This window comes from Tubulanus polymorphus, chromosome 3 (assembly GCF_964204645.1).
Source record: "Tubulanus polymorphus chromosome 3, tnTubPoly1.2, whole genome shotgun sequence".
Classification (NCBI taxonomy): Eukaryota; Metazoa; Nemertea; class Palaeonemertea; order Tubulaniformes; family Tubulanidae; genus Tubulanus; species Tubulanus polymorphus.
This window is the reverse complement of record NC_134027.1, coordinates 6,207,478-6,232,077: the sequence shown is the minus strand read 5'-3', so window position 1 is coordinate 6,232,077 and position 24,600 is coordinate 6,207,478. Positions and strand designations below refer to the sequence as shown.

The window sequence follows — 24,600 nt, the reverse complement described above, 5'->3', positions numbered from 1 at the left end:
CGAAGACAGCCTTAAAGTTTTATAAGATTCTTTTATTGAAGATAAAAAATGATGTGCACTAATACAAAATAGGAGTGTTTATCTATATACATAAAGATAATTACAGTAAAAACTATTTATAATTTCAAATAGTTTTACAATATCTATCACAAAATACATATCTTTTACTTCATACAAGTTGATTGAACAAATGATGGATGGACCATTGAAATATTTTCAGCCAGCTGAATCATGATTTTCTAAAACATACACCATGCTTACATATATATACACAATCTAGAATTGAGAATGATTTCTAAATAGCAATTTCCTATCAAACTGGAATGTTTCTAGAAATTGGAATGCTAGGGGTACAAAGATATGCACATTTGAAACTTTAATTATCATAGTAACCTAATGATCTCATATTCATCTAATAAAATCAATCACTAATCAATGAATAAAATATGATTATCTAATAATTAATTTGCAAATACTGAAGCTGTTCATGATCTAACGTTTTCATCAAATCATTACAATCTATTCGTTATTACACATAATTTCTAAAATAACTAGGTACTGAAAATCAATTGTCATAATCAATTATAGGCCGTCACTTCATAACTGATAAAACCATATTAACCCATTCAGTGTATCTACACCATAGTGAAGTGTATAAATCTGTAATGGACTTAGCTACCACAGCGAATTGCGGTGCATTGATGCTATTTGTTATTGGTATTCATCTAATGAAACATGACTGCACCTGTCAAACATAGTGAAATATCAATAGCCAACGATACACCGCACCACGGTGTAGATGCACTAACGCAGTATGCCTGTTTTTCAAAACACTGGGGTGGTATTTCTTAAAATTTTCAAATTGTCTCCAGCACTCTGGGTATTAATTAGTCAGCACTGCAAGGGTAAAACTTTCTGGTACTGTCTTTATAGAGACATGACCTAGCAATTGTATGATTTGTCATCTCCCGACCTCTGTGATTAGGTAGTTATATACATTAGATTATAGATATGCATAATCAACTTAGTATTGAATTAAATCCACCAAAATTGTTCCTAAAAGAATAAACAGAACAGACATAAGGATTTCCTCCTTGTAAAACAGTTCTTTTACAGTTTTCCGTCGTTTTTGCATCATACGGTAGAACTCGAACATTACGACCATCACCGAAATCAAATCGGGAATCATTAACCCCCAGTTGCGATAGATCTGGAAATTTGCGCCCTTTTTCAAAATGACATGTTCGATGAACTGATCGAAGCCACTCGCGAGAACATGTACGGTGTTAATGTTGAAAATAACGAGCAATTTCAGCGTAGTTTTTTCAACCTTACGATCGAGCAAGTGCAGTGCCATGACGGACGTAACAACCTCGGTCAACGAGAAGAACATATCGTGATACCAGTGCCAGTAGTATTCCTCGTTCAAATAGCTGAAATACGACCACCAGCTGTAATAATGAGGATAAATCGATGCCAGGACGATTATGAGCATCGAATATGACATTCGACTGTAACGATAGATGAGGAAGATGTGACGCACGCACTCATACGCCAGGATTATGAATACGACAGATAATGCAAAGATTTTCAACGTTATATTTGTAGCGTTGAAATACACATGTTTGTAACCACTGATAGGGTATTCATAGGCACCTGAAATATCAAAGAAATAATTAATTCCAAAATTGCCTTTGATTGAAATTTCTTTAATTGAGACTTCCAAAGTTACAACGTAGCACTCACCACGAAATACTGTATCAAAACAGGAACACGAACAATTGTTGCGGTCTATGTGTCCCTTATCTGGTGTCCACATTCTATATACAACACCTGCAATTAAATCAATCAGATTAATGCAATCCCTCATCATAATGATAAACAACATTTCTCCAATGTTTCCTTGAGTTAGCATTTCGACTTATTCTATAGTCGGAGATTAGGAGTATAGGAATATAGTCAAAGCTTTCAATAAACTGGTGCTAGCTCAAGGAAATTGTTATGTCACAACCAGTTATTCTCAACGGTTATCTGTCATCATACCAGAGGAAATTTGAAAACTTACCAATATGAAGGTATGGCACAAGGACTAGAAATCCGAGTGCTATCCCGACGGGTAGCATCGTATCTGTCCATTTCAACCCGCGAGCTGATCTATCAAGTCGATTTAACTTGTCTTCCATATAACCTTGAAACATTGCTTTAGATGTGCAGTTTTGACTTGTTCGTAAGATCTCCCTTTATTCACGTGTATTCTTATTTCACCTCTATGAGCACCTGTAAAAAGATAGATGTTAGATAAGTCAAGGGACAGGTTTCTTTTGGTAATTAGCGCAACTCTAACAGTCTTTCAACAACTCAAGTTTATATTTCACCACCTCCTCATTGATTCACCTACAACTTCTAGAATAGAAAGTAGGGAGCGACTGTACAACCTTTCCACGATCTTAAGAATCATATTCATGAAAGATTAAGTACTGACAAAATAAATCAAATTACCTTTTAGCCCTCAGCCTAATATACAAAAATCACCGTACACTAGCGCCACCATTATAGTGAAAAAAAGGTAAAAAGGTTGGCTCCGAGTAATATGCTCGGCGTCGACTTCCGCGTTTTCCTTTTTCTCGAATTGTTGAATAAAGGCAAATAAAATATATTCGTTAGATATACCATCTAAATTATAGGCACTAAAATCACTAAATGTATGTTGGTGTTGTGTTGTCCCAAAATGATGAATATTTATGTCTATGACTGACGAGATGATATTCATTTGTCTTTGATAATGGCTCTTTTCAACTAATATTCGTCGTAAGTTTGAAATATCGTTTTATTTATTATTATTGTCAGTCATTAACAATGACTTTCTGCCAGAGTGCAGGTCTAAGATTCAGTACCTACAGGTCGAAATTCCTCGGGTCTGATTTCTTCAGGCACCATTATTATTTATATCTCGTTTGGTATGTTTCAGATTTTAGCAGAAATAAGTCGAATGATTGGCTGTTGTTGATCTCGAATAGCATTTGTTGTCGGTGTTAGATCTCGTGGTAGTCCTCACTTTCCGAAAATAATGACGTCTAAAGAGGCTAACTACGCAGCATCTCGTCGTCATGTCCTCAAAAGTTGTGTCGCTGCACTATGCAGCGAAATCGGATTCAATTCAATTGAGCCTGCCGCGTGTGAAACATTGGTCGAAATCATGCAAAGCTTCATGATCCAGCTCGCAACGAGCGGACATAACTTCTGCGAACACGCTGGTCGAACTAAGCCATTATTGGGGGATGTTGTATTGTCTTTAATCGAAATGGGATTTTCTGTGGAATCGCTACCGGCTTACGCGAAACGAACGAATAAAATGATGCTGTTGCCACCGGCAATGAAATCCGACACGGGGCAGCACCGCATTTTACAAACCGGTCAACGTAAATCGCACCCGTCGCATATACCGGATTATTTACCGGAATTCCCCGATCCGCATACTTACATCAAAACTCCGACGCATAAACAGCCGCTAAACGAATATCAGGTGATTCGTGAGAAGATCGCCTCGCAAAAACGCGACGTCGAAAAAGGATTGACGCGTTTCATCGCGAAAACTGGAGAGACGCATTGTCTGTTCGACGAGGATAATTCGTTTCCGTTGATCGCTAATAAACCGCTGGCGATACCGTATTTACACGCGCTGTTACCAAGGGATCAGAATCAGAACGAAACCGATTCCACGGACGAATCCGCCGCGGACAGGGATGAAAAAGAGCAGCAGCAAAAACAATCGACAGCAGCTGCAGCTTCCGAGATGCGTTCGGATGCGGACACTAGTAAATCATTCATTGACGCTGAAAATGCTGATGCCGATTTGATGGATAATCCTTACCTGCGTCCGGTGCAATTACCACGCACTAGAGCAACTGTTAAACGAAAATATCCAATGACATCTATCATCTGAATAGTTAACTCTTCTCAGTTAGGCCTAATAACTTTAACTATCTATCTCACAGAATACATGTGATTCAAATCTATGTATACCAAGAGCTCAGGGGCCAGTTCCATAGTCATGACTTAAGACTTAAGACTCTTTTAGTTATATAGCTAATCTAACAGCTTAAGACCAGTCTAAAGATTTAATTAAGACCTCTTTTGGACTTAAGTCTCAACTATGAAACCGGCCCCAGGGGCTGGTTTTATAGACTGGCGGGGGCTAACTCTATTCATTTTCTCATGGTTTATTGTTGATATCTGTCTATAAAACCGGCCCCAGGATTTTATGGCAATTGAGAAGGTGATCTTTATCCTCAACAGTGCTCAGTTTCATAGATGTGGGGACATAAAAGAATTATGAAATCAAAAAAATATCAACTTCAATTCTGATATTTGTTCATTTATTGCTGTGTATGTTATGAGGAAGGTTTCAGTGGTTCCTCCAATCTCACTGTCTTTTGTCTCATCAGAAGAATTGTCGCGGCTCGGAATCCACTTTAAGATACATACATGTACTACACTAACAAAAACATGTACATCAATAATCCTCTATCTCTTGTCACACCGAGGAAGGGATAAGTCGCACCTTTTATCCGGTGTTATATCAAGCCAGCCATGATAGGAAGGAGAGTAAATCACCAATGGGCAAAGTAGTTTACCTTCAAAGTGGAGCTTGTTTGGCAAGGCATTGCCTATGAAAAATCTTTTTAATTCTTTAGTTGAAAGTTCTATTTCATATTGTATTTTATCTTTTTCAAAGAATAATTTTGTGGCCAAAAATATACATTTCAAAATTTGGTAGGTATTGGGGAAACTATTTTACATTTTGAAAAAATATTTTTCATATAGTGAAAATATTTTATTTGTTAGATTAAAAATTCATATGATATCACCAATCAGAGGGTGGGGCTGAATATTGAATCTTGGCAACTTCTTCCGATGTAGGGCCGTTACCGGAACTGTTGAATATCGGCTTATGTAAGTGGATTTTACCACTAAAATATTTACCTCAACTTATACGCTGAGCAAAACAATAGTTTGCTGCTTAGTATTTTTAAACCAACAAAAATTAAGCCTTAAAAACGCACCACACAATATGAAGCCGTAGAAATACAGCAAACCAAAGAAGAACATATCTTAAGGGATCACTTCACATTATTCTTTAATTGTCAACAAGTCGATAATAACAACTGCTTATTGTTATAATTATGTTCTTCACTCACAACAAACAATAAATATACTGGTATTGATAATAATGAATTATAAATTTCATAGTATGTATGTGGTAACATTACACGTGTATAACCAGAATAGAATTACAAAATAATGTAATATGTACATATCATTAATACCAGGTAGGTATATAACCGGTACGTAATTGATTTGATTTGTTTTACTGACATGGTTATAATGACATAAAAATACATATGTAAAATAAATAATTAACAATTAGATTAAATATATCATTTATGTATAAAGATCTATTTCTATCTCGATGAATCTTCAATATTTACGTAACTTTCTCATTTCCATAAGAATGACATGAAGTTTACAAAACTGCTGCTCTATGGGCTCTTAATGATGGGCTCATGAAAATATCTCCTTCTTACACAGTTTTTGTTCATGTAATTGTACATGACATTTTCATCATCAAAAAATAAATTTTGCATTAAAACATTTCTTCAGGCCCCTGTGTTGGTCCATACATAGACATTCAGATACCTAATCCTACATATTATATAGATATATGTACTTAAATCCCAGATGGCAAATTCCAGTTTTAATATTTTTCAAGTTATACACATTCCATTTATTGTTATGATTGAAAAAGTAGAGACTTTCTGAATCGCCAGTTTGAAAACTGGCCTTTAAGATATCCTAATTACAGTATAATAGCGATTATACGAGAAAGGATTATAACACATTCAATTACATTTTTTAACAGAAACCAGAGAATCAAGAGATATATTTCAATAAAATATCAATTCATTTAAGCAGAAGCTTAGTCTCGTTCTTTATGTATTAATTGGAAGCATATATCTCCTGATATTGCTGAGCTTTCACAACATCACATAGAACTTTTAAATCACTAAAACGTGATACAAAGCATAACACAACTATTTTACTATAGTGAAACTAATTATGGTATACAGCTCAACAAGTACAACATGCATTTAGATAATATTCCTACCACATATAGTACTACGGCAGACTATGAAGGGTTTGCAAAAGCACCATGAAAATTAATGGGAAAATTTCGTAGTATCACAGTACAGCCCAGAACTTAAACAAGTTTACTAGTAAATTGATAGATACTGGTAATAGACACTTGCAATCCAATTTTCACTAGATGACGACTTAAAAAACAAGTTGGGAACAAGCCATGAAAAATGGATAAATAAATCCGTTTCAGTGATTAGGAAAATATATAAACATACATACAGACATTTAAATATATAAGATAATGTGAGGTATTTTAGCAAATTACAAATGCATCAAAGATCACCATGATATCTACCTTCGATGGATATGCATTGGCAAGAAATTGATGACATGGTTGAGTTGACACATTTGTCTTAAGCAGAGTCTAAAGTACAATTTCATTAGATCGTTAAAATTTTAGCTTTGAAAAATTATAGAACAGCAGATATCATATTCATGGGAAAACACATGTACAAATATGTAGGAAACACATTGCAGGGAACTTATTCTAATCAGTCGAATTTCTGTATCAATGAAGAAGTTTATCATAAATTTTGTTCTCATTTCTTAATCTATTTGACTTGGTTGCCACATTGCAAGTTTTTCAAATTTTTAGAAAATATTGGCTATTATTTGACTATCATGTTACTAATGGAAATCTAATTTCTTACCCAAATTCTTTTATTTATACTGATACACCGGAGCACCTTGCATATGTGACTCCAACAATTTTAGATTTGATTAAGCTTCCACTTCAGGATTCGTGAAACTGAATCCTTTGAAAATCATTTGATTCATTGTTTTCATAAGTTCCCTATCAGGTGGGGTTAAATTGGCGCGTTCCATCGTGAAATCTGAATCAAAATTACTGACGTCAGCTGCAGATTTCTGAAAAATAACAAGAAATAAGACTTAACATCAAAAATCTATCAAATCAGTTACTTAGTGTGAAATCATTTTAGAAATCTACTTACGACGACTGGGATGAATGGAGGTCGTACTTCACGTTTCTCTAGTTTATCCCAATTAATCGTACAGAAATAGACCTGGTCCTGAATGGCACCGGCTGGACTATCAGGCATGCCTAAACGATCTGCTGGATCACGTTCAAATAACTGAAAACGATCATAACCAAAACTTGAAGAGTGAAAATTCTCAATTTGTAGTGAACATGACTAAGTATGGAAGTGATCTCGCCACATGGTACCTGATTCAACATGAATGTGGCATCGGAACTGATCCAGCGAGGAAAGTGAGGTACATCGTGACAGATTGAAAAGAACAGATCATCTTCATCCTCTCCGTGGAACGGCGACTGACCGATTAACATTTCATACAGTAGCACTCCAAATGACCACCAATCCACTGAGCAATTATATTTACGGCCTTGCAAAATCTACAAATGAAAATTAAGGATATATTGTTTAGACAAGAGTTGTTTCATGAATATGATTAATGCTTCTTTATTGTTTATATGGGTCACAAGGTTCATTGCTTACTTCTGGAGCTATATAATCAGGAGTTCCACAGAAAGTCGATGCTTTATTGTCGCCAGTTATATTTTCTTTACACATGCCAAAGTCGGCTATTTTGATATGTCCTTCATGATCTAATAGAATGTTGTCCAGTTTGAGATCCCTAAAAAGATTGAAAAAAAGTATAAACTTGAAAAATCCTATACTCCAAGCCTAAGGTTAAGTACTTTCTTATGCTGGTTTCTTATACTTATTGCATCATTTATCCACTTTTCGTATTCAATTCAAACTCTACCTGTATATTATGCCTTTACGATGAAGAAATTGCAATCCTAACACAATTTCTGCTGCGTAGAAACGAGCTCGCTCAGAGTCAAAACGACCCGTTGCTCCTTTTTGTATATGAAACATGAGATCCCCGCCATTCAAATATTCCATTACAAAAAATAGATGGCTCTGAAAAAGAGAATAGATGAATTTTAGATTACACGTTAGCTTATTATTTATAGATCAGAAAATGTTTAGCCATCTAAAAAGGTACCTTATTTTGAAATGTACATAATAAATGTGTGAGATATGGGTGATAGTATCCTAGTGCTAGAACTCGTCGTTCAATCATAGTACATTCTACGTCATCATCCTCTAGAACTACATCCTTCCGCAACGCTTTCACAGCATAATATTTACCAGTACCATTTAACTCGGCTAGCATAACCTACCGTGTAAAAAGAATTATGTAAAACATAGTTAGCCTATGCAGCATATTTAGTAAGAGTGTAGCATTTTGGCGCTCCTTCTCTTTCCCAAACTTAAAACCTAAAAACTTACCTTGCCAAAACTGCCTTTTCCTAAAACTTTGATCATCGTAAAATCATTGATGTTATATTTACGTCCGGAGCTGACTTCGCTGACCAGAGGTTCCTCTTTTCCTCCACTGCCTTTCATTTCCCACAATGCCTCATAAGCATCGCTGTCAGAGTCACTCTCACTTTTCGATGGTTGTACAGTCTACGAAAAAATAGCTTTGAATAAATGGTCGAATTTCGAAAGGCTGGCATTATTCAATAGGCTTGGGAAAAGGTAAACTACGCACTGAGTCTTCAGATTTCTGAGTTTTGACTTTTGTTCCAGTTGCAGCTGATGGTTTCTTAATCTGTTTCAATATTTCAGACATCATTTTCTGGTTAACGCCACACAAATTCGGCATGTTAGCCGCGCATTTTTTGTGACAGTTGATATTGCACTCTGTAATTGAAGCATACATGCACAAATTTATTTCGCATTATGTGCTAAGTTTAATCATACCCGCGAGATTTTCTTCCGTGAAGAAAAACTTTGACCCTCATGTTAGAATTCAATTAACAATGGATCGCTAGAGGTTGAAAATTCCATCACCGGGAATTAGCAACAACGCTTGAACGATTCTGTAATTGCATCGAAACGATGCGTCTATGCGTGATGAATGAAGATGAAACAGGGTTCAAATTCCCCGCACACGATGAAATTAAGACAAAATGATTTTATAATCAAGTTCTTGATGAATGTCATCACCGATAGCTTTAACAGAATCTGGTATTTGTTGTTCGTTAGGTAATATCCCATGAGGTGGAAGAAAATTCTAAATCATATTACTCAAACCAAACTATTGGTTAATATAATCTCAATTTGGTGATGCGTCTTTGGTACAGAAGGCCTGAAAATTCAGGGACTATTTTGATTTACTTACGTTGACATTTCAAACCTTGTTTGAACAGTCCATACAGAAGAGAACCGCAATGATCACAGAATGTTGGTGTTAGATAGTTGTTTATCCGGAATCTATGTGGCACATTGATATTAAATCTTTCGGTGAGAGCCTAAAGTATGGATAGAAATGATAGACTCCACCAGTGTAACTGCACGTAACAAGTTATGACACAACACAATTTCAAGCCAGTCAACAAATGAATATCTTACCTTTGTTTCTCGGCTTTCATGTGGACTACCAGGACACCTTGCAAGGATCTGGTCATGGCATCTCTTATGGACGGCACACTCGCACGCTGCAAAAAAGCACGTCTTATTTCATTTCTTCGCTTCTCGATGATAAATTTGTAGACATTGCACAACTTACCTTTACATTGGTAGCCCTGTTTGTTTAAACCCCTGAAATGAAAGATGAATAACTTTCATGTAGCTCTAAAATCACAGCTGAATTATCTGCCAGTTCATGCAACAACCTGGCGTATCCTACTCTTAAAATACGTAAATTAAAAGACAAGTTAATCAAAATTAACAAAGATTAGAAATTACAGGCATGCAAAATCTAACCTCTACAGCTTATTTAACCTATGGCAGCATAAATCTGCTTGAAAACAAACTACCCAAAAGAAAATATTGATTTAAACTGAGAAGTGATAATCTCTGCAACATAATACTGTTGAACACTGGATGCCAGTAAAGACCTTTTGACTTTTGATCATTTTCTTCCTTTGACATTGTTTTTCAATTAAGTGTTTCCGGGGAAACTCGTCACACAGGTTCGCTCAAGGCAATGTTAATATATCTACTGAATAGGATTCGCATTAGCCGGAGTAAAATTCATTACTAAGAATTAGATTGTAGCAATCCGAAACTGAATAACAGTCAATCCTAATACAATCACAATGTAATACAAGGCAATCAGACTTCCGCAATATCCTACAATCAGCTAACAACATAACATAGTGCTAATTGTGTGCGCAACAACCTCATTCGAAGTAATAATGGATAAACTAACAAAGGAAATTAATCCATAAACATAGGTACATAATCACTTAACATTTAAAATTTCACATTGTATTTTCCAATCTGGAATTTTATATTATTAGAATTTATTATCAATATACCTACCATAAGAATTCTCCACAGAAAGAACAGTACGTCGGTTGTCGGAAAAACTTTGCGATGAACTTGTGCCCTTTGACTTCATGTATTTTCAGTTGTTTGATAGCTCCACGGCGCCTTGTGATACCTCCAGTCTGTGGTTTCTCAGGATCCAGAGCTGGTACCCGTTGTTCTGAGGAAAATCAAATGACATCAGTCAATCAATTTGCAATGCAATGAGATTAGAAAATGCTATTATGATATTAGATTTTGGTCCAATATGAAATTGAAAATCATCCATTTCAACTAAAGTAATCTCTCTCAGTATCAAGATTACATCTAAATAGAAATATATCAGATGATATTTCATAAAATAAACGCATACTTAACTATAAATGAAAATCATCAATCAATTTTATTTTTTGAAAGTACTTCTGTTTAAAATTCTATATGGATATGTTTTTATCGAGTTCAAGGCTCCTTAAAAGGACACAAAGTCATGCAAAGTCATCCATCGAACCGTGTTTACTTCACAAGAAAAACAAGGCACTTACTCATCAGTTCTTGTCTGACGAGATCTTGTAAATTCATTTTTTCAACGCAAGATCAATCTTACAATGAAACCATAACAAACAAACAATGACATTCAGTTTTTCCGATAAAGACCAAGGGGAATATATTCAAATTTGAGAAATTATGATCAAGTTTTGAGATCCAATCTGACGATCAAAGACAAAGATGCAGAAGATCCATTGACAGTTTATCAAATGAAAGACACCGGAAGAATCAACGGTTTTCAATTTAACGATTCTATACATTTCAGTTCAGAATTCTGTTGGGCTCAGTTATATTCCTTCATGTATATTCCGAGTACCAATGACTAGAATAGATAACGAACAATTTTGCGGCGGTAACGACTTAATAGTAATGTACGAAATGAATAGATTCGTCGGAGAGGCCCCATCAATCATATGTCGCAGGTAGGATCTTCGTTAGTTGTCCATTTCCTGCCGTTACTGGCGAAACAAAGTAGTATTTCGAATGCAGCCCTCGTAGCGTTTCAGCAGGTCCATAATCATAATCCTTAGACAATATAATCCATCATAGCGTGATAATAGCGCATTGCTTTTTTTTACAGTGTCTTACGTCTTACTATCACGATATCGAAGTCAACAAGAATCCTGTCAATGTTTTAAAAATAACAATCCATACTGTTGTAAAGGAAATTCAAATAAATGAATTGTGAAGAGAATTTAGTACATCTGCCTTTCTCGTGGTCGAAACGAAGAGAATCAGGAGATCATCGACCACCGATTACAACCATGCTAGAACTATTTACAATTGTTTCTCATGTGTGTTTGCAAATATATGATTTATATTTGTGGATATTACACCGGTCTTATTTACATCGCATACATGTACGAAGACATAAGTCATAAGTAATATAAAACACCATCATGAACGCGACATTTTCACGATATCATCGAAGAGTCAATTGGTTTATAGCAGCGTTTTATTTCATCAATTATCCATTGATCCAATTGAATCCTATGTAGAATGAGCGTTGTGATAGGGTTTCTAAAACTTCACGTCCTCAGTTCAACTACGTCGTAAGTTGGAGAGGAAATGACCATGAGATTCATCGCACTTCCGCATTCATTTCCGGATGAATCAACAATGCGCTATTTGCGATGCATATTCCTTCTTATTCATACTTGGTAAGCTACTTTCCTAGACTCCTGACAAGGAAATTTCAAAAGTATCAGAATATGTGTTTTGATACAAAGCTTGTCTGAAGTTGCGGGAAAGAAATTTGAAAGATTCTATTAGCAATCGTAACATCATAACATATCTATATTGCATGCAACTTTAATGAAAAGAGCATCAAACATTGCATGTACTGCTTTTTTTATTATTAACTGTCATATCAATCATAACTAAAAGCTGCAATCTGAAAATCATGCTCCTAATCAGCAGGTAGTTAGTTAAACACAGTCCATTGACTCACTCAATAATTATTTTGTTAATAAAGAACTGAAGAAATCGACCAAAATATGATTACAACCCCATATGTCACATTTTACCAAATATGGAGACAAACCATTAATAATGTCGATTTATTATACCAGGGAGGTGATTCTACTGTAGCTAACATGCCAATTAGTTGAATGGAAACTCTGTGTAACTTAAATGATGCAGAAATTTAATTGTCGTTATACTAGTACCGCTAGAACTGCTTTTGACATTTGCGTCCCAACCACGCGGCTCGGCAAAATGGTGGTAATTGCGATCGACGAGGCTTTCCGCCAGTAAGTCATCATCTGCGACAGAAGTCAGAGGTAAAAGATTAACGCAGTTACGTTCCAGACATACAACGCCTGTCATTAACACATGTCAGTAAACTGGGGTATGGATTACCATTTGCCGATGACTTCGTAAATCAAGCAACTGTTCATTATTTGAAAATGGCGAGAAGTGCCTATGTCACAAGCGGCTGTGTCTTGAACTAGCAGGTAGTTTTGAAATACGTTAGATCAGAGCCACCATCTTCTATGTTAGTACCTCTAAAGCTGTTTCTTTTTACAGAAATCTCGAGCTTCAATGAAAGTATATCATCCTGTTACGGTCAGGGGTATATATCCTTAAGTCAGGTGTTTTTGACTAAGAATCTTTGGTGGGAGAACTGCCTAGACCGAGCATAGATATCTCTATGGTCCATTGAATTATCCCCGACATGAGAACATACACTCGCGCATATATCTAAAAACTAAAAACCCGGCAGCGTCAATATGAAATATAGTTATTGAAGATGGTCAGTGAAAACTGACTCTTCTACCATGATTAAATGATAATAGTAGCCACACCCTTGCATCAACAATATCCACGAGAATACACATTGAATTCAGCGACATTTTCAACATTATTCAGACACAGGTTAAGGGAGGGGTATATTTTCTAACCATACAACTTCTGAGAGTAATTCCCGACTCGATGGTGCATCAGGTTCGAATCCATACAAGAATTAGGGAGGATGTGTTGATGCAGTAATCAATTAGCAACATTTCTTCCATCGATTCTAACTCCACACAATGGTCATAACGGATGCTAATTCCGAAATCTGAATGAGCGAGATATTTTTTTTAAATAGACTTAAAAGCATTGTCCGCCTGACAATTGGCGGAAAAGTAAGACTGCCCTAGCAATGCCCCTAGGATCGTGCAAATAAGTAAGACTGAAATAATTATGTCATCTGAACCGGAAACCAGCGTCGAGGAACACTGATTCACAGGTCAGTTCCGGAACGTGTAATATTTCAGTATACGATCAGATAGGAGCAGAAAGATACACTGCACTTCTTGTAAATGGCTGATTGGCAATCTCCAGGGCTCCATACACTATTTGACGAACAAGACCACAACATAAAATGGAGAACAGCGATCTATCTATTCAATCAGAAGTAATTCGTTCAACTGCACAAAGTCCACTCATGTGCAGCACAAATCAGCAGGCTCCAAGAAAATAAAACCTATTCCCAAAATTATACACGTAGTCTTTATTCCTTAAAAACACCAATCAATGATTTGACTGAAATACGAAATAAACATAAAAAACTGGTTTGCTCATTAGTTGTCAGTAATATTCCAAAACACAGGAATCCATTGCACGGAATAAGGGTTTTCGCAAATCATATTCAAAGGCATTCTTTATCGAAGCGGGGTTAGCTTATCAATCCTGGTCTGCATATTTGATTAGTATGTGAATTGGAGTTGAGTTTGCACGGGTAGTAAAAGTTTAAACTTTGACTCCATCATTTTCCGGTAAATGAAGAGACTGCTTGTTTTGATTTAGATATAAAGCGAACTCATAATCATTTTTGATGGTATTTGATGTATATTTAACTATGTGGGTTTTGATTAAGTTTGTGATCAAATTACATTTTATTTGAGATCAAAAACATTTCATTGGAGATAGAAAATCTTCACGTACTCAACATAAGCGTATAAAGTATTCATTTATGAAGGTTTGATCTTTAAATGCCATTGCTTCAGCAGGTTTGGTGCTTGGGGTTTTTTCAGGGTAAGGATATATACTTACTCCATGATACAGCTACCCCACTAGAACCTAAATGATGAAAAATATTTGTAACACATTGCAAACTGTAAATAAAAAATGACAATGAAATCTAAGACTAAAAACAAATCATTCTCTAGATGAAATCATATTTCTTTAGATATTTCAATTGTCTCCATCGACTCAAGTGAATATGATCAGTTCAGAGTCTTAAACTATAATGAAAATGAAACACGAGAGAGACACGAGTGTTCATGAATATTTAATATTTTCGATTAATTGTCGTGTGGGCTTTATATATGGAAGTAATCAGGAAATGAAAGCGGATATAATGAGTCCTCTAAGTATAAGTAAGTCATGCTGATACTGAAGATGATGATTCCGAGAAATACTAGGTGGATCATGGCTAAGCCATTTCTTTCTATGTAGCTATGATGAAAAGCATTAAGACAAAGGTCTGTTGTGAAAATGGACTTTCTCGTGGGCAGTGCTTATAATCATATTCATTCAAGTACAGAACTTTAGGCTTGCACTGTTGCCCTCATCTTAATCTCATATTAATGAAATTCCTATGTAAATATTGACAATGAAAATAATGATTTTTGTAAGACTCAAGATGAAAATAAGTATCATACATCATATATAATATAATGTATAACTGCGTATATATGAATAGCAATATAACATTTATAAAATGCAGTTAATGTATTCTAACTATAGTAGTCATAAGTAAAAATCGATCTCAAATTGGAATGTTTTGAATACATGCACTCTTTGTTTGAATCAGATCAATTAGATCAAACAGATGAGAATTATTGAAAGTCAGCGAAACACAATTATATGCCGAGGACTTAAGTCATATCCGACGAAATAAATCTATCAGGAAAAAGTAAGCTGGTTATAGCTTACTGAGAAAGACATGTGTGACGCAGAATGAGGCAACGAGACTGCCACGGCAGATCCGATCAAGCTTAACATAGTTTATACCCCGCCACGCACATGTGACTTAAACAGATTTAATTTACTAATTGAAAACTTCAAGCTGTACCATCACTCGGGACTCATAATCTCACTAGCAACAACCCCTACCTACATCACAACACTATCCATGTATGACACACTGCCCTATACCTAAAGAACCTTAATGACATATTCTAGATCCCCTTAAAATGTGCAGTTGATTCTACAATAAAACTCTAGTAATTATAGTTTCAGTTATGAACAGGTTTTTCAGTCACACAACGTTATGCGGTCACAACAGAAAACAAATGATGTTCGATTTCCAATATTGATCGTGTAAGCAGCAGCAGCAGCAGCAGCAGACGACTCATCATTTGCATGAAAGTGTTATTTCGTGTTTACCCATTCAATAAAAACTGATTGATTGACAAGAAATGTATCACTGTTTTCACAGGCAAGGGATGCAACAACGCAGCATCATTTTAATTGTGTAGCTTCATTTGTTTGCTAAAAAGTACTACAATCATGGCACCAGTTATTAATTTCAAGGTCATATTAATGAGTTTCAACGTCATTTAAAAACAAATTCATCATTGATAAGACACTATATCCATGTTAATACGAAAATCCTACAATAATAACAAAAAATTATGTCTGAAAATGTTTCCTTAAGCTAGTAGTTTATTCACAAATAGTCGAAACGTTGAATAAACTGCTATCTCAAGGAAACATTTTCGGACTTTATTTTTGTTACTATTGTACGATTCTCTTTATATCAAATCAATAAAAGCTTTTCAAATCAGTTTAAGTTACAATTCTGTAGTGTCCTGATTAAATTACATCCAGCAAGATACAATACTCTGCCGATACTGAATTTAATAACTACTAATTGACAGGATAACAAATACCTCTAGAATGATACTGAGATTGACTGCGTCCTCGGCTCTCATTATCTAAATGGAGCCAATGAAATGGTTTTCAGAGGACATTTCATTTCATTAATTCCGGTTACATGTCTCAGACTGACTTTATCAGAAACTCCCTGGAGACAGAATAAATGGAATGGTACTGATCATTCAGAAGAGTAGCGATCATTAGATAATAGGCAGATACGGAGGAAAATAGAGATACGAAAATACCACCACTATCGCACACAACAGAAAATTAAAAATAAACACTGACACGCAGTTCATGAAATGAGAATCAAAATAAAGCACAATTTGGTCTCGTAGCTCGCTTGCACTAACATCAGACCAGATTCCACACGTACTGTGAGCTAAAAATGTTGAAACATAAATCTATTGATCTGACGCTGATATCATTAATTACTTACCTTCAGTTTCGGAGAAGAATCGCACTTGAACGAGCAATCGACCGGTCGGCTTCAAGTCCAACTGAAAGTACAATTTCATCAAATTTATGAGTATGGATTAATTCTATCTAAGTAGGTGGAAAATAACTAGCAATTCAGTCATGTAGGGTAATTATCGGGAATGTGACAGTTCTTTATGGAACCTAGCTGGTGACAAGCTTTCTACTTTCAACACAAATATGAAGAAAATCTTTATTTCATTGAATATGCAAACTATCTTCTAGATTCTTCAAATATCTATGTCATTGATGAAAAATTACTACTACGTGACTAACAAACTAAACAGAATAACTTAGCAAAAGGAAAATAACAAACATATTCCTCGAATGGTATGATGAGATTGCGAATTATCAATAGATTTGATCGTGAAAGACTCCAATTGCATCGACGATGATGACAGCTTCTTTGTGTTAATGAATAATTGATGCGCAATCTAAAATCGGCGCTAATCCATGATGATTAAAAAAAAGGAAGACTAGGTAATTCACATCGTTCCCTTCGGCGCGCGGTGGAGCTTTGAAAGAAAACGGTTTCATTGTTTAAAATTGTGTAGCATTCACAAGCAGCTATATTGCGTTTTAAACATCGTCCGGTGGAACGTCTGAACGTAGAAAGTTTGCGCCTTCGTCGGTGTTCCTCGCCATTAAACATTCAATGAAAATCGATTTCGTTGCGATGAAATGAATATTCTATAGAAATACCATCCCCCATCCCTAACCATACATCAGAGATGAGAATGTAAGTCAAATGCAGAAAGTCAGCTTCAAAGTAATCAGGTTTGTATACAAAGACGTTAATTAATGCTTGCTTAACTATGTCATCATCAACATCACGTTTAGAGCTGGTCAGACATAGGTCAACCCATCAACATAGTGGAATTGTCATTTCATACTCACCCACACATTTGCCACCTGACACGTTTTGCATTTATCGGCGAGGACTCGCGCGTCCATGGTTATTTCAGCGACGAGTTTATCCGGTTTTTCCAGAACTTCGAACGTCAAAACGCGGCCGTCATAAATGTGGGCGTCGAAGCTCTTGCTCCAATCCGGATAGAGTGTCTGCTTTTTCTGAACATACTGCGTTCGATTTCCTGAAAAATGAAAAAAATACCGTATAAGCATGGAAAAAACATATATTGACCATTTGCATTAGTTCAGTCTAACTGATAGGATATGACGCTGATTTTTAAAGGCTCTTTCTACAACTATCCATGTACACTTAGTAATGATTTCCAGTGACAACAGTGCAGAGTGGGCTTATACGCGGACATTGTAGTGACACATTGATTTGCGAATCGGAAAGCTAGAATTCGTAGCTGGATTTTTCAGAAGCTGCGGACATCTAACATGACATGGCAATGGACAATTTCACAACAGCATATGACTATTGCTGGATTAGCCCCAACAAATTCTCCCCCAAAAAGGATTGATAACGCAAGAGGTGACCAAACTGAACTGGCAGATAACACACGAGCAGTTCTTCTCAACAGCACATCAGTTTTTTGCCAGCAGTGGCACTCACCAACTCAAAAAATAGTGACTGGTGGCTTCAGTAAATCTGACTGTCATGAAAACTAACGCTTTTTATGTTATCTTTTAGTTCTTGAAGCATCCATGTTCTATACTCCAGGTGGTGATTAATTCACTCAGGATCAATAACAACCAATTGAAAAAGTAGACAGGAGCATTTCTGATGTTCATCATCAATCACAGCACACACGCTTCATCAAATGAACCATCGGAGACAGTGACCACATTCCATCTGTGATCACTTTGTCGAGTACAGGAAAACAAGGACAACATCATTTGTTTGACCAAGGAAAACCCGGACTTGACTACAATTTCCGAAAAACTGATTTGATAAACTAATACCATGATGAAAAACAGGTAATATCAAAGTGAGAAGATAAACTACCATGTCATCAGTCAAATCACGAAGGTGTGATATATGGACTCTGAATACATATCCAAGATAGCGAAAAAGAAATGTCTATTTCTTAAATTCAATACAGTCTGCTATGACACATCTGTCAGAACCACAACATCCTCCACAGTCAATCCACAGCATCCCTCATTGATGGGATTTGAACCTGCTGGCATCACGACGAAAACAATGAAGTCCCATATGTATTCCAATACGGCTTTATATGCAGTAAATATGGTCATGAAACTGATGGATTAAAACTGTATTAGGGCTTTTATATATTTGATATACTTTTTTATATAAAAAATGGCGGAGAGACATTAATATCGGTGCCGATGGATGATCAAGTCATCATGGATTACAACATTGTCATTGATGATAACAGGGAACCGTTCTATTGCGAGCCTTGTGATTATAGCAATAATGTTTGCAGCCTGATAACAGACTTAAGCATGATCCACAATATGAAAATAACATACGAAAGTTATCCATGGACTCAACTCATCTTCATAATACACGAACCATTTTCATCATTCATCATTTATAAATGCCTCATCAATACAGAACTGCTTACAACTATACATGTACAACGAAACTGCGATTGCATTTAAAAAAAACTTTTCTCCAATTATACCAATTCGGTATCATCGAAACTGAACCAACACGAAATGGCAAAACATATCGAAAGAATCCCATGAGTCGCGACCTTTACAAAATCTATTGATTTATACACATTTTGCCGAAAAGATACCGATATGCATACACACATTCCTCCTAGTCCTTTTGATTTTCCATTTGATTAATCTGATTTACAATACGTGATACATGTACGATATACATACAGAAACGGCTACCCCAATATCATAACATGTAATGAGGATATCCTTCAGCTAATAAAGACTGACCATGTATTGTTCGCTTACTTATTGCATTTTATTTGCATCAATATCGATTAGTTCACTTTCTCCCTACAGCACTAACGTGGCAGTAACAAGCTACTGAACTTTCTCTAGTCTTGGGGTGGTCACATGGTTATCTGATTGAATGGCTCATGATTGTTGCGATGAACACTAAATTTCAGATTCAAAAAGCAAAAAATCAAATCCTCTTCCAACTGATATTTGGAAATAATCTTTTTCTCCATTTATGACACATATGCAAAATTTTGAATCAAAAATGTTCAAATGACATACGTCATGAATATCGCCAGGCCAGTGAGTGAGAATGATGTAGAGAACGCAAAATTGTTATGGGGTACATATTCCTGAGTTTTCTCAACATACCAAGTATTATGAAAATCAGTAGAAAAACTAGAGTGAAGTACAAGAACAAGGTCCAAAATGCCTATTTCACACAGAAATGTGGTTGCTGCAGCCATCTTGGATGGCCTAGATGTCAAAAACAATAGGGCTCATCCTCTCCCCACCTACACCAAACATACCAAGTGATAAGATTAAAGAAAACCAATCAAAAACTGAAGACTGTGGAATGGGAAAAATATCTGCATGCCCGCCAGGATGTACACAGGCGATGACAATACCCCTCCATCCTATGGCTGAGGTAAAAAGTGAAGTGACTGTATCCTTCCAAGAAGGTCATCTCTATTCATACCAGATAATCACATAGAATCAGAGACAGTCTCAATTGTCATGATGTGTTCAAAATAACAAATAGATCAGCTGGCAGGTAATCCAGACCACCATCGATTGCTTTTTTAACTCATGAGCTCCGGGAAAATCATCCACACCGGGAAAGACTGTAGCAACTTAGTAACGCAATCATCTCAGAGAACCAATTAATCGTATTTCATCGCATTTATTCAGTATATATGCGACGATGATCTGGTTGAAGTAATAATTCACTCAATATCGAAACGACATAATAATCTCGTCCAAATCAGATGATGGCTTGCGAAAAATTAAGAAAGCAGCGATAAAAGACCATGGAAAATGCAACATTTCCCCCATCTTTCATACGTCATCCTGTCATAAAATATACACTGGGAAATTTCGTAACTCTCCATAATCCATGTGCGATATGAAATTGCCAGCAGGGATGCTTAAAAATTTCCTTTTCAGATATCTATTACAGTCCACCCTAAAACTTTACTCTCCAGTTTCCAAATATGGAATTTGAGCAACTGCGTAGTAGTTATTCAGCGGTATAAGATTAAAAATAGGTGTCATTATGTACAGGTGTCATTATGTAATAGGTGTCATTATAGGTGTCGCATTGTATACAAATATAGAACGGATAGCACCAAGTGAGATATTCTCATCGTTTGTTTCACCGGTACGTAGCGTGAATCAGTTTGATGTAAATGTCAAATGACTAACTTTGCCAATTAGTGGCAGTCTCTCTCTGCTAGATTAACTTCGTTTTAATCAATTAGGTATCCACGTTTCGGAAAACAAAAAGCAAACAAGCTAAGTTATGAATGATCTGAAGATGAAACCTGACAAAAACACACATCCTCAATTTAAGGAAACTTCTATAAAAGCAATTAGAATAGCAGTTTGTGCGCTAGAACAGTAATTACAGAGCAATACCGAAGTTGTAGCTTTGAGCAGCGTTCAGAGAGATAACTTCAATTTGAGACAAATTCGTTTTTGACATTAGAAGGGCCACTAAAATATTCAGGCAGTTTCATCAATTTTTATGTTACCAATGTATTTCTTTCTGACATTTGCAAGGTTTCAGTACAGTAAACCGAATACGCAATTCAAACTACCCTTCCAAAGGACAGGAGAGTAGGTTAAAGATAAATTGAGAATACATGTACAAGAAAACAAATATAGCCCTGAAATAACATCTAGAAAACACTGCCTACATCGGCATAACTAAATTTGGCTTGTTACACAGGGCCAAATCAAGTGTAAGTATAAGCACGGTTTTCTGGCAAATTCAGCATCACGTACAGTATTTCCTAAGACCAGAATCTTGTAGTCATCTGCACAAAAATAATTGGCCTCCCGTTTAGCTTCGGCATGACATTAGAGCAGGAAATATGCTACCTCACAGGAGTTAATAACCCCAGGTCCAGATCTTCAGGCAATTCTCTGCTTTAAGCTGATTCAATGAGCTGTGTAATGGGCAGCCTGATATACTCCGTTCCAAATAATTACAATCATATTCGATGCACAAACAGCCAGTATGCATCTATTTCATTGGCTTAGGAATTCATCACCACAAACAAAAATAATGATGCCGCTTTCTTGCAATTCAAAAAATGTCAAGGCAATTGATTAGCATGATGTAGAGTCGACTTTTCATTTTCAAAGATTTTCTACTGATATAAACACGTGTATGAATAGGAAAAATATTTGAGATAATTTCTGTTGGAAATGTCGCGTTATTTAAAGCCAGACATACGAATATATCCCTCGGCCAGTGAATGTCATGTAGAGAATGCAAAATTGTAATAGGCCATCTTGGATGACCTTAATATATCCAAAACAATAGGGCTCATTCTCCTTCCACTAAGGGATCATTCATTTTTTACGTACGAATTAGGGGAGGGGGAAGGGTAAGTGCAATTGCGTACTATAATGCTTAATACATATGAAAAATATGGCCGATTTTGCGTACAGGGGGGAGATTGAAAAAGTCAAGCAAAATGGCTATTTCACACAACAAAATCACTGTGGCGGCCATTTCGGATAACCTACATCAGTCAATTGAGTTTTTACCTGAACTGTTGACTTTTTCTTTCACTTTTACAGCTATGAAAGGATCGAAGAAATCATCGCCGTTGTGATTCGTTGAGACCGGTTTCACCTGCTCAACCTGTAACAGTTTTATCCGTATGAAACCTACGCCGGGCATGCTTCCGATTACATCAGATTCTCAAAAGAAATCTACAAAACAAAAACCATAAAAAAATCAGTACAGGTTACAAGTTTGTCAACATTTCATGCAAAATAAATGGAAGTTCATTTTGAGAATCAACTGTGACTTGAGCCCAACGTGCAGAACACAGTGAAACAGGAGACAGAAACATGTTTCCAAGAGTATCCTTGCATCACGCACATTTACAAGAAACGAGAAACATGGTTCATGGACCCCTCCATGATCAAACATATTCATTTCTGTGTTTCCCTGTGTTGTGTGCGTTGGGCTTTAAAGAAAATATTCCTTTCTGATAGGCACAATCTTACTCCATGAATATGATATGAATGGCAAAAAATGTTAGACCAAATGATATAGAGAATTTATAAACCGTCCTACACAGCAAAGCTTCTCGAACAAGACAGTTCCAGTTAGGCGTATAGAATCTACATCGTATTGAATGAGAGTTACCTACCATGCAAGCTTAACAGAGAGTTCAACTAAGATCCATCGCGCAAGAGAATGAGATGAAAGTTAATCGAGTTAAGCCAATATGGGCCGGTGACAGTATTACGGGTGATGATATTATTCATATTGCTAAGCTGGCTACATGAAGGTGGACAATCGACGATATGATTAGCATGGACTTAAAGAGCAAGGACATGACACAATGATAGCGCTAACATTTCATTTTCAAACGTTTGCCTGCAAGCGCACGGTCTAATATTACTCCTGAATGCTGATATACTGACATTCATGTACATAATAATGCACCAAATACCATATACACATATATGATACTATCTATGTAAGAATCATGAAATATGAATAAAAACTAGTGTTGTGCAAACACATGAATATCCCCAAACCCAGGTTTGGCATGAGCATTGGTTGTTGTTAAAAATTGCTAGGCGGTTACTTAGTTTCTCATCAGGTAATCCTTGAAAATCAACTATTTTATAAACTATCATTGCTCAGGAAATAGAAGTACATTTTTGGAATCAAAGATGGCCACCAGTCAACCATCTTGGATGGTTTAATGACCTGCATTATGACCTAGCTCCATATACTGATATACAATGTGATTTAACATTCTCATGTGAAATATCAATACTCATGCATGAAAAAACACAGTTATAGGCCAAAATGTACATTTTTGGATTCCAAGATGGCTGCCAGTCAGCCATCTTGACAATGTGATTCCTTCCAAATTAAAAAGGGTTCGTTTTCATGCCACCACACACCAAAAATGAAGATTTAAGGATTTTTATTTGCACCAGTCTTTGAGTTATTGCCGTAATGCTTACTTCATGCCAACACAGTACGATGGTACAGCTTAAACCATAATATTCCCCCACATCATGCGGGGATATAATTATACAATTACAAGTTTTAATAGCAGAGTCTAATATGCATCTTTTATAGAATGAAATTCTTCCGAGTCAAAAACTTATTTCGAATCAGGATCTAGTTTTGCTTTTGGTGGAAAGAACTGTTTGTGATAATGAGGGCCTGGGCCTGGGGTTAGCTTACACACATTAGTTCTCAGATGTAGGTTTGTAGTAATAGCGTAATTTGCTATTGATGGAGCAAACTCAAGCAAGTTTATGCAGATAAAGTTGGAAAAACTAATCGGTAGAAGATCTTAGCACCACTACATTCACACCTGCAAACCCGCGAGGGATAGCAGTTCTCATTAAACAGTCACGGATATCATTCTACCAAGAGAATCAGTCAGAATGACACACACTTAACTGACAGGTTTCTTAACAAAGAACACTTTATGTCCTAGCAAAGAAACGACCATTAGCAGCTGACAAATAACTGGGATATTTTGTATTCCGGGAAAACAAAGTACAGAAAGCTTCACTGCAATACAGGTTTTACCTATTTCTCAAAAGCAAAAACCAAGTAATAGCATAATTTTGACAGAATTAATTAAGACAT

At 36.1% G+C, this 24,600-nt stretch overlaps 3 protein-coding genes across 9 annotated transcripts in view; 1 reads left to right on the top strand and 2 right to left on the bottom strand.

Annotated features, from left to right (window-relative positions):
* Window positions 1-61: 61 nt before the first annotated feature.
* LOC141902627 (uncharacterized) lies at window positions 62-2,550 on the bottom strand. The gene is made up of 4 exons (XM_074790450.1): window positions 2,500-2,550; window positions 2,066-2,277; window positions 1,747-1,833; window positions 62-1,656 (listed from the first exon to the last, which is right to left on the bottom strand). The coding sequence occupies exons 2-4, from the start codon at window positions 2,196-2,198 to the stop codon at window positions 1,025-1,027; spliced, it is 852 nt and encodes a 283-aa protein (XP_074646551.1). The 5' UTR covers window positions 2,199-2,277; window positions 2,500-2,550; the 3' UTR covers window positions 62-1,024.
* On the top strand, window positions 2,550-4,340 carry LOC141902626 (transcription initiation factor TFIID subunit 8-like). 2 transcript variants are annotated; one of them, XM_074790448.1, is made up of 3 exons: window positions 2,550-2,566; window positions 2,685-2,808; window positions 2,969-4,340. In XM_074790448.1, exon 3 carries the CDS (start codon window positions 3,068-3,070, stop codon window positions 3,941-3,943), a length of 876 nt encoding a protein of 291 aa, XP_074646549.1. In that variant the 5' UTR covers window positions 2,550-2,566; window positions 2,685-2,808; window positions 2,969-3,067; the 3' UTR covers window positions 3,944-4,340. The 2 variants fall into 2 exon arrangements, with proteins under 2 accessions (XP_074646549.1, XP_074646548.1); XM_074790447.1 differs by lacking the exon at window positions 2,550-2,566 and having other exon boundaries at window positions 2,637-2,808.
* Window positions 4,341-4,388: 48 nt separating this feature from the next.
* Window positions 4,389-24,600, bottom strand: part of LOC141902934 (protein kinase C delta type-like) — a 37,694-nt gene continuing 17,482 nt past the window's right edge. For 3 of the 6 annotated variants that reach the window (XM_074790901.1, XM_074790900.1, XM_074790902.1), the window contains 16 exons: window positions 22,515-22,682; window positions 17,796-17,992; window positions 16,861-16,921; window positions 14,592-14,618; window positions 10,524-10,689; window positions 9,766-9,797; window positions 9,609-9,694; window positions 9,379-9,508; window positions 8,746-8,897; window positions 8,481-8,660; window positions 8,194-8,367; window positions 7,948-8,108; window positions 7,677-7,815; window positions 7,385-7,573; window positions 7,152-7,292; window positions 4,389-7,065 (listed from right to left, as the gene is read on the bottom strand). In XM_074790901.1, coding sequence (XP_074647002.1) covers window positions 6,919-7,065; window positions 7,152-7,292; window positions 7,385-7,573; window positions 7,677-7,815; window positions 7,948-8,108; window positions 8,194-8,367; window positions 8,481-8,660; window positions 8,746-8,897; window positions 9,379-9,508; window positions 9,609-9,694; window positions 9,766-9,797; window positions 10,524-10,689; window positions 14,592-14,618; window positions 16,861-16,921; window positions 17,796-17,992; window positions 22,515-22,650 — 2,118 coding nt within the window. In that variant the 5' untranslated portion in view covers window positions 22,651-22,682 and the 3' untranslated portion in view covers window positions 4,389-6,918. Of the gene's footprint in view, window positions 7,066-7,151; window positions 7,293-7,384; window positions 7,574-7,676; window positions 7,816-7,947; window positions 8,109-8,193; window positions 8,368-8,480; window positions 8,661-8,745; window positions 8,898-9,378; window positions 9,509-9,608; window positions 9,695-9,765; window positions 9,798-10,523; window positions 10,690-11,050; window positions 13,057-14,591; window positions 14,619-16,860; window positions 16,922-17,795; window positions 17,993-22,514; window positions 22,683-24,600 lie in introns of those variants that run through there. The other 3 variants (XM_074790903.1, XM_074790904.1, XM_074790905.1) reach the window with 3 other exon arrangements.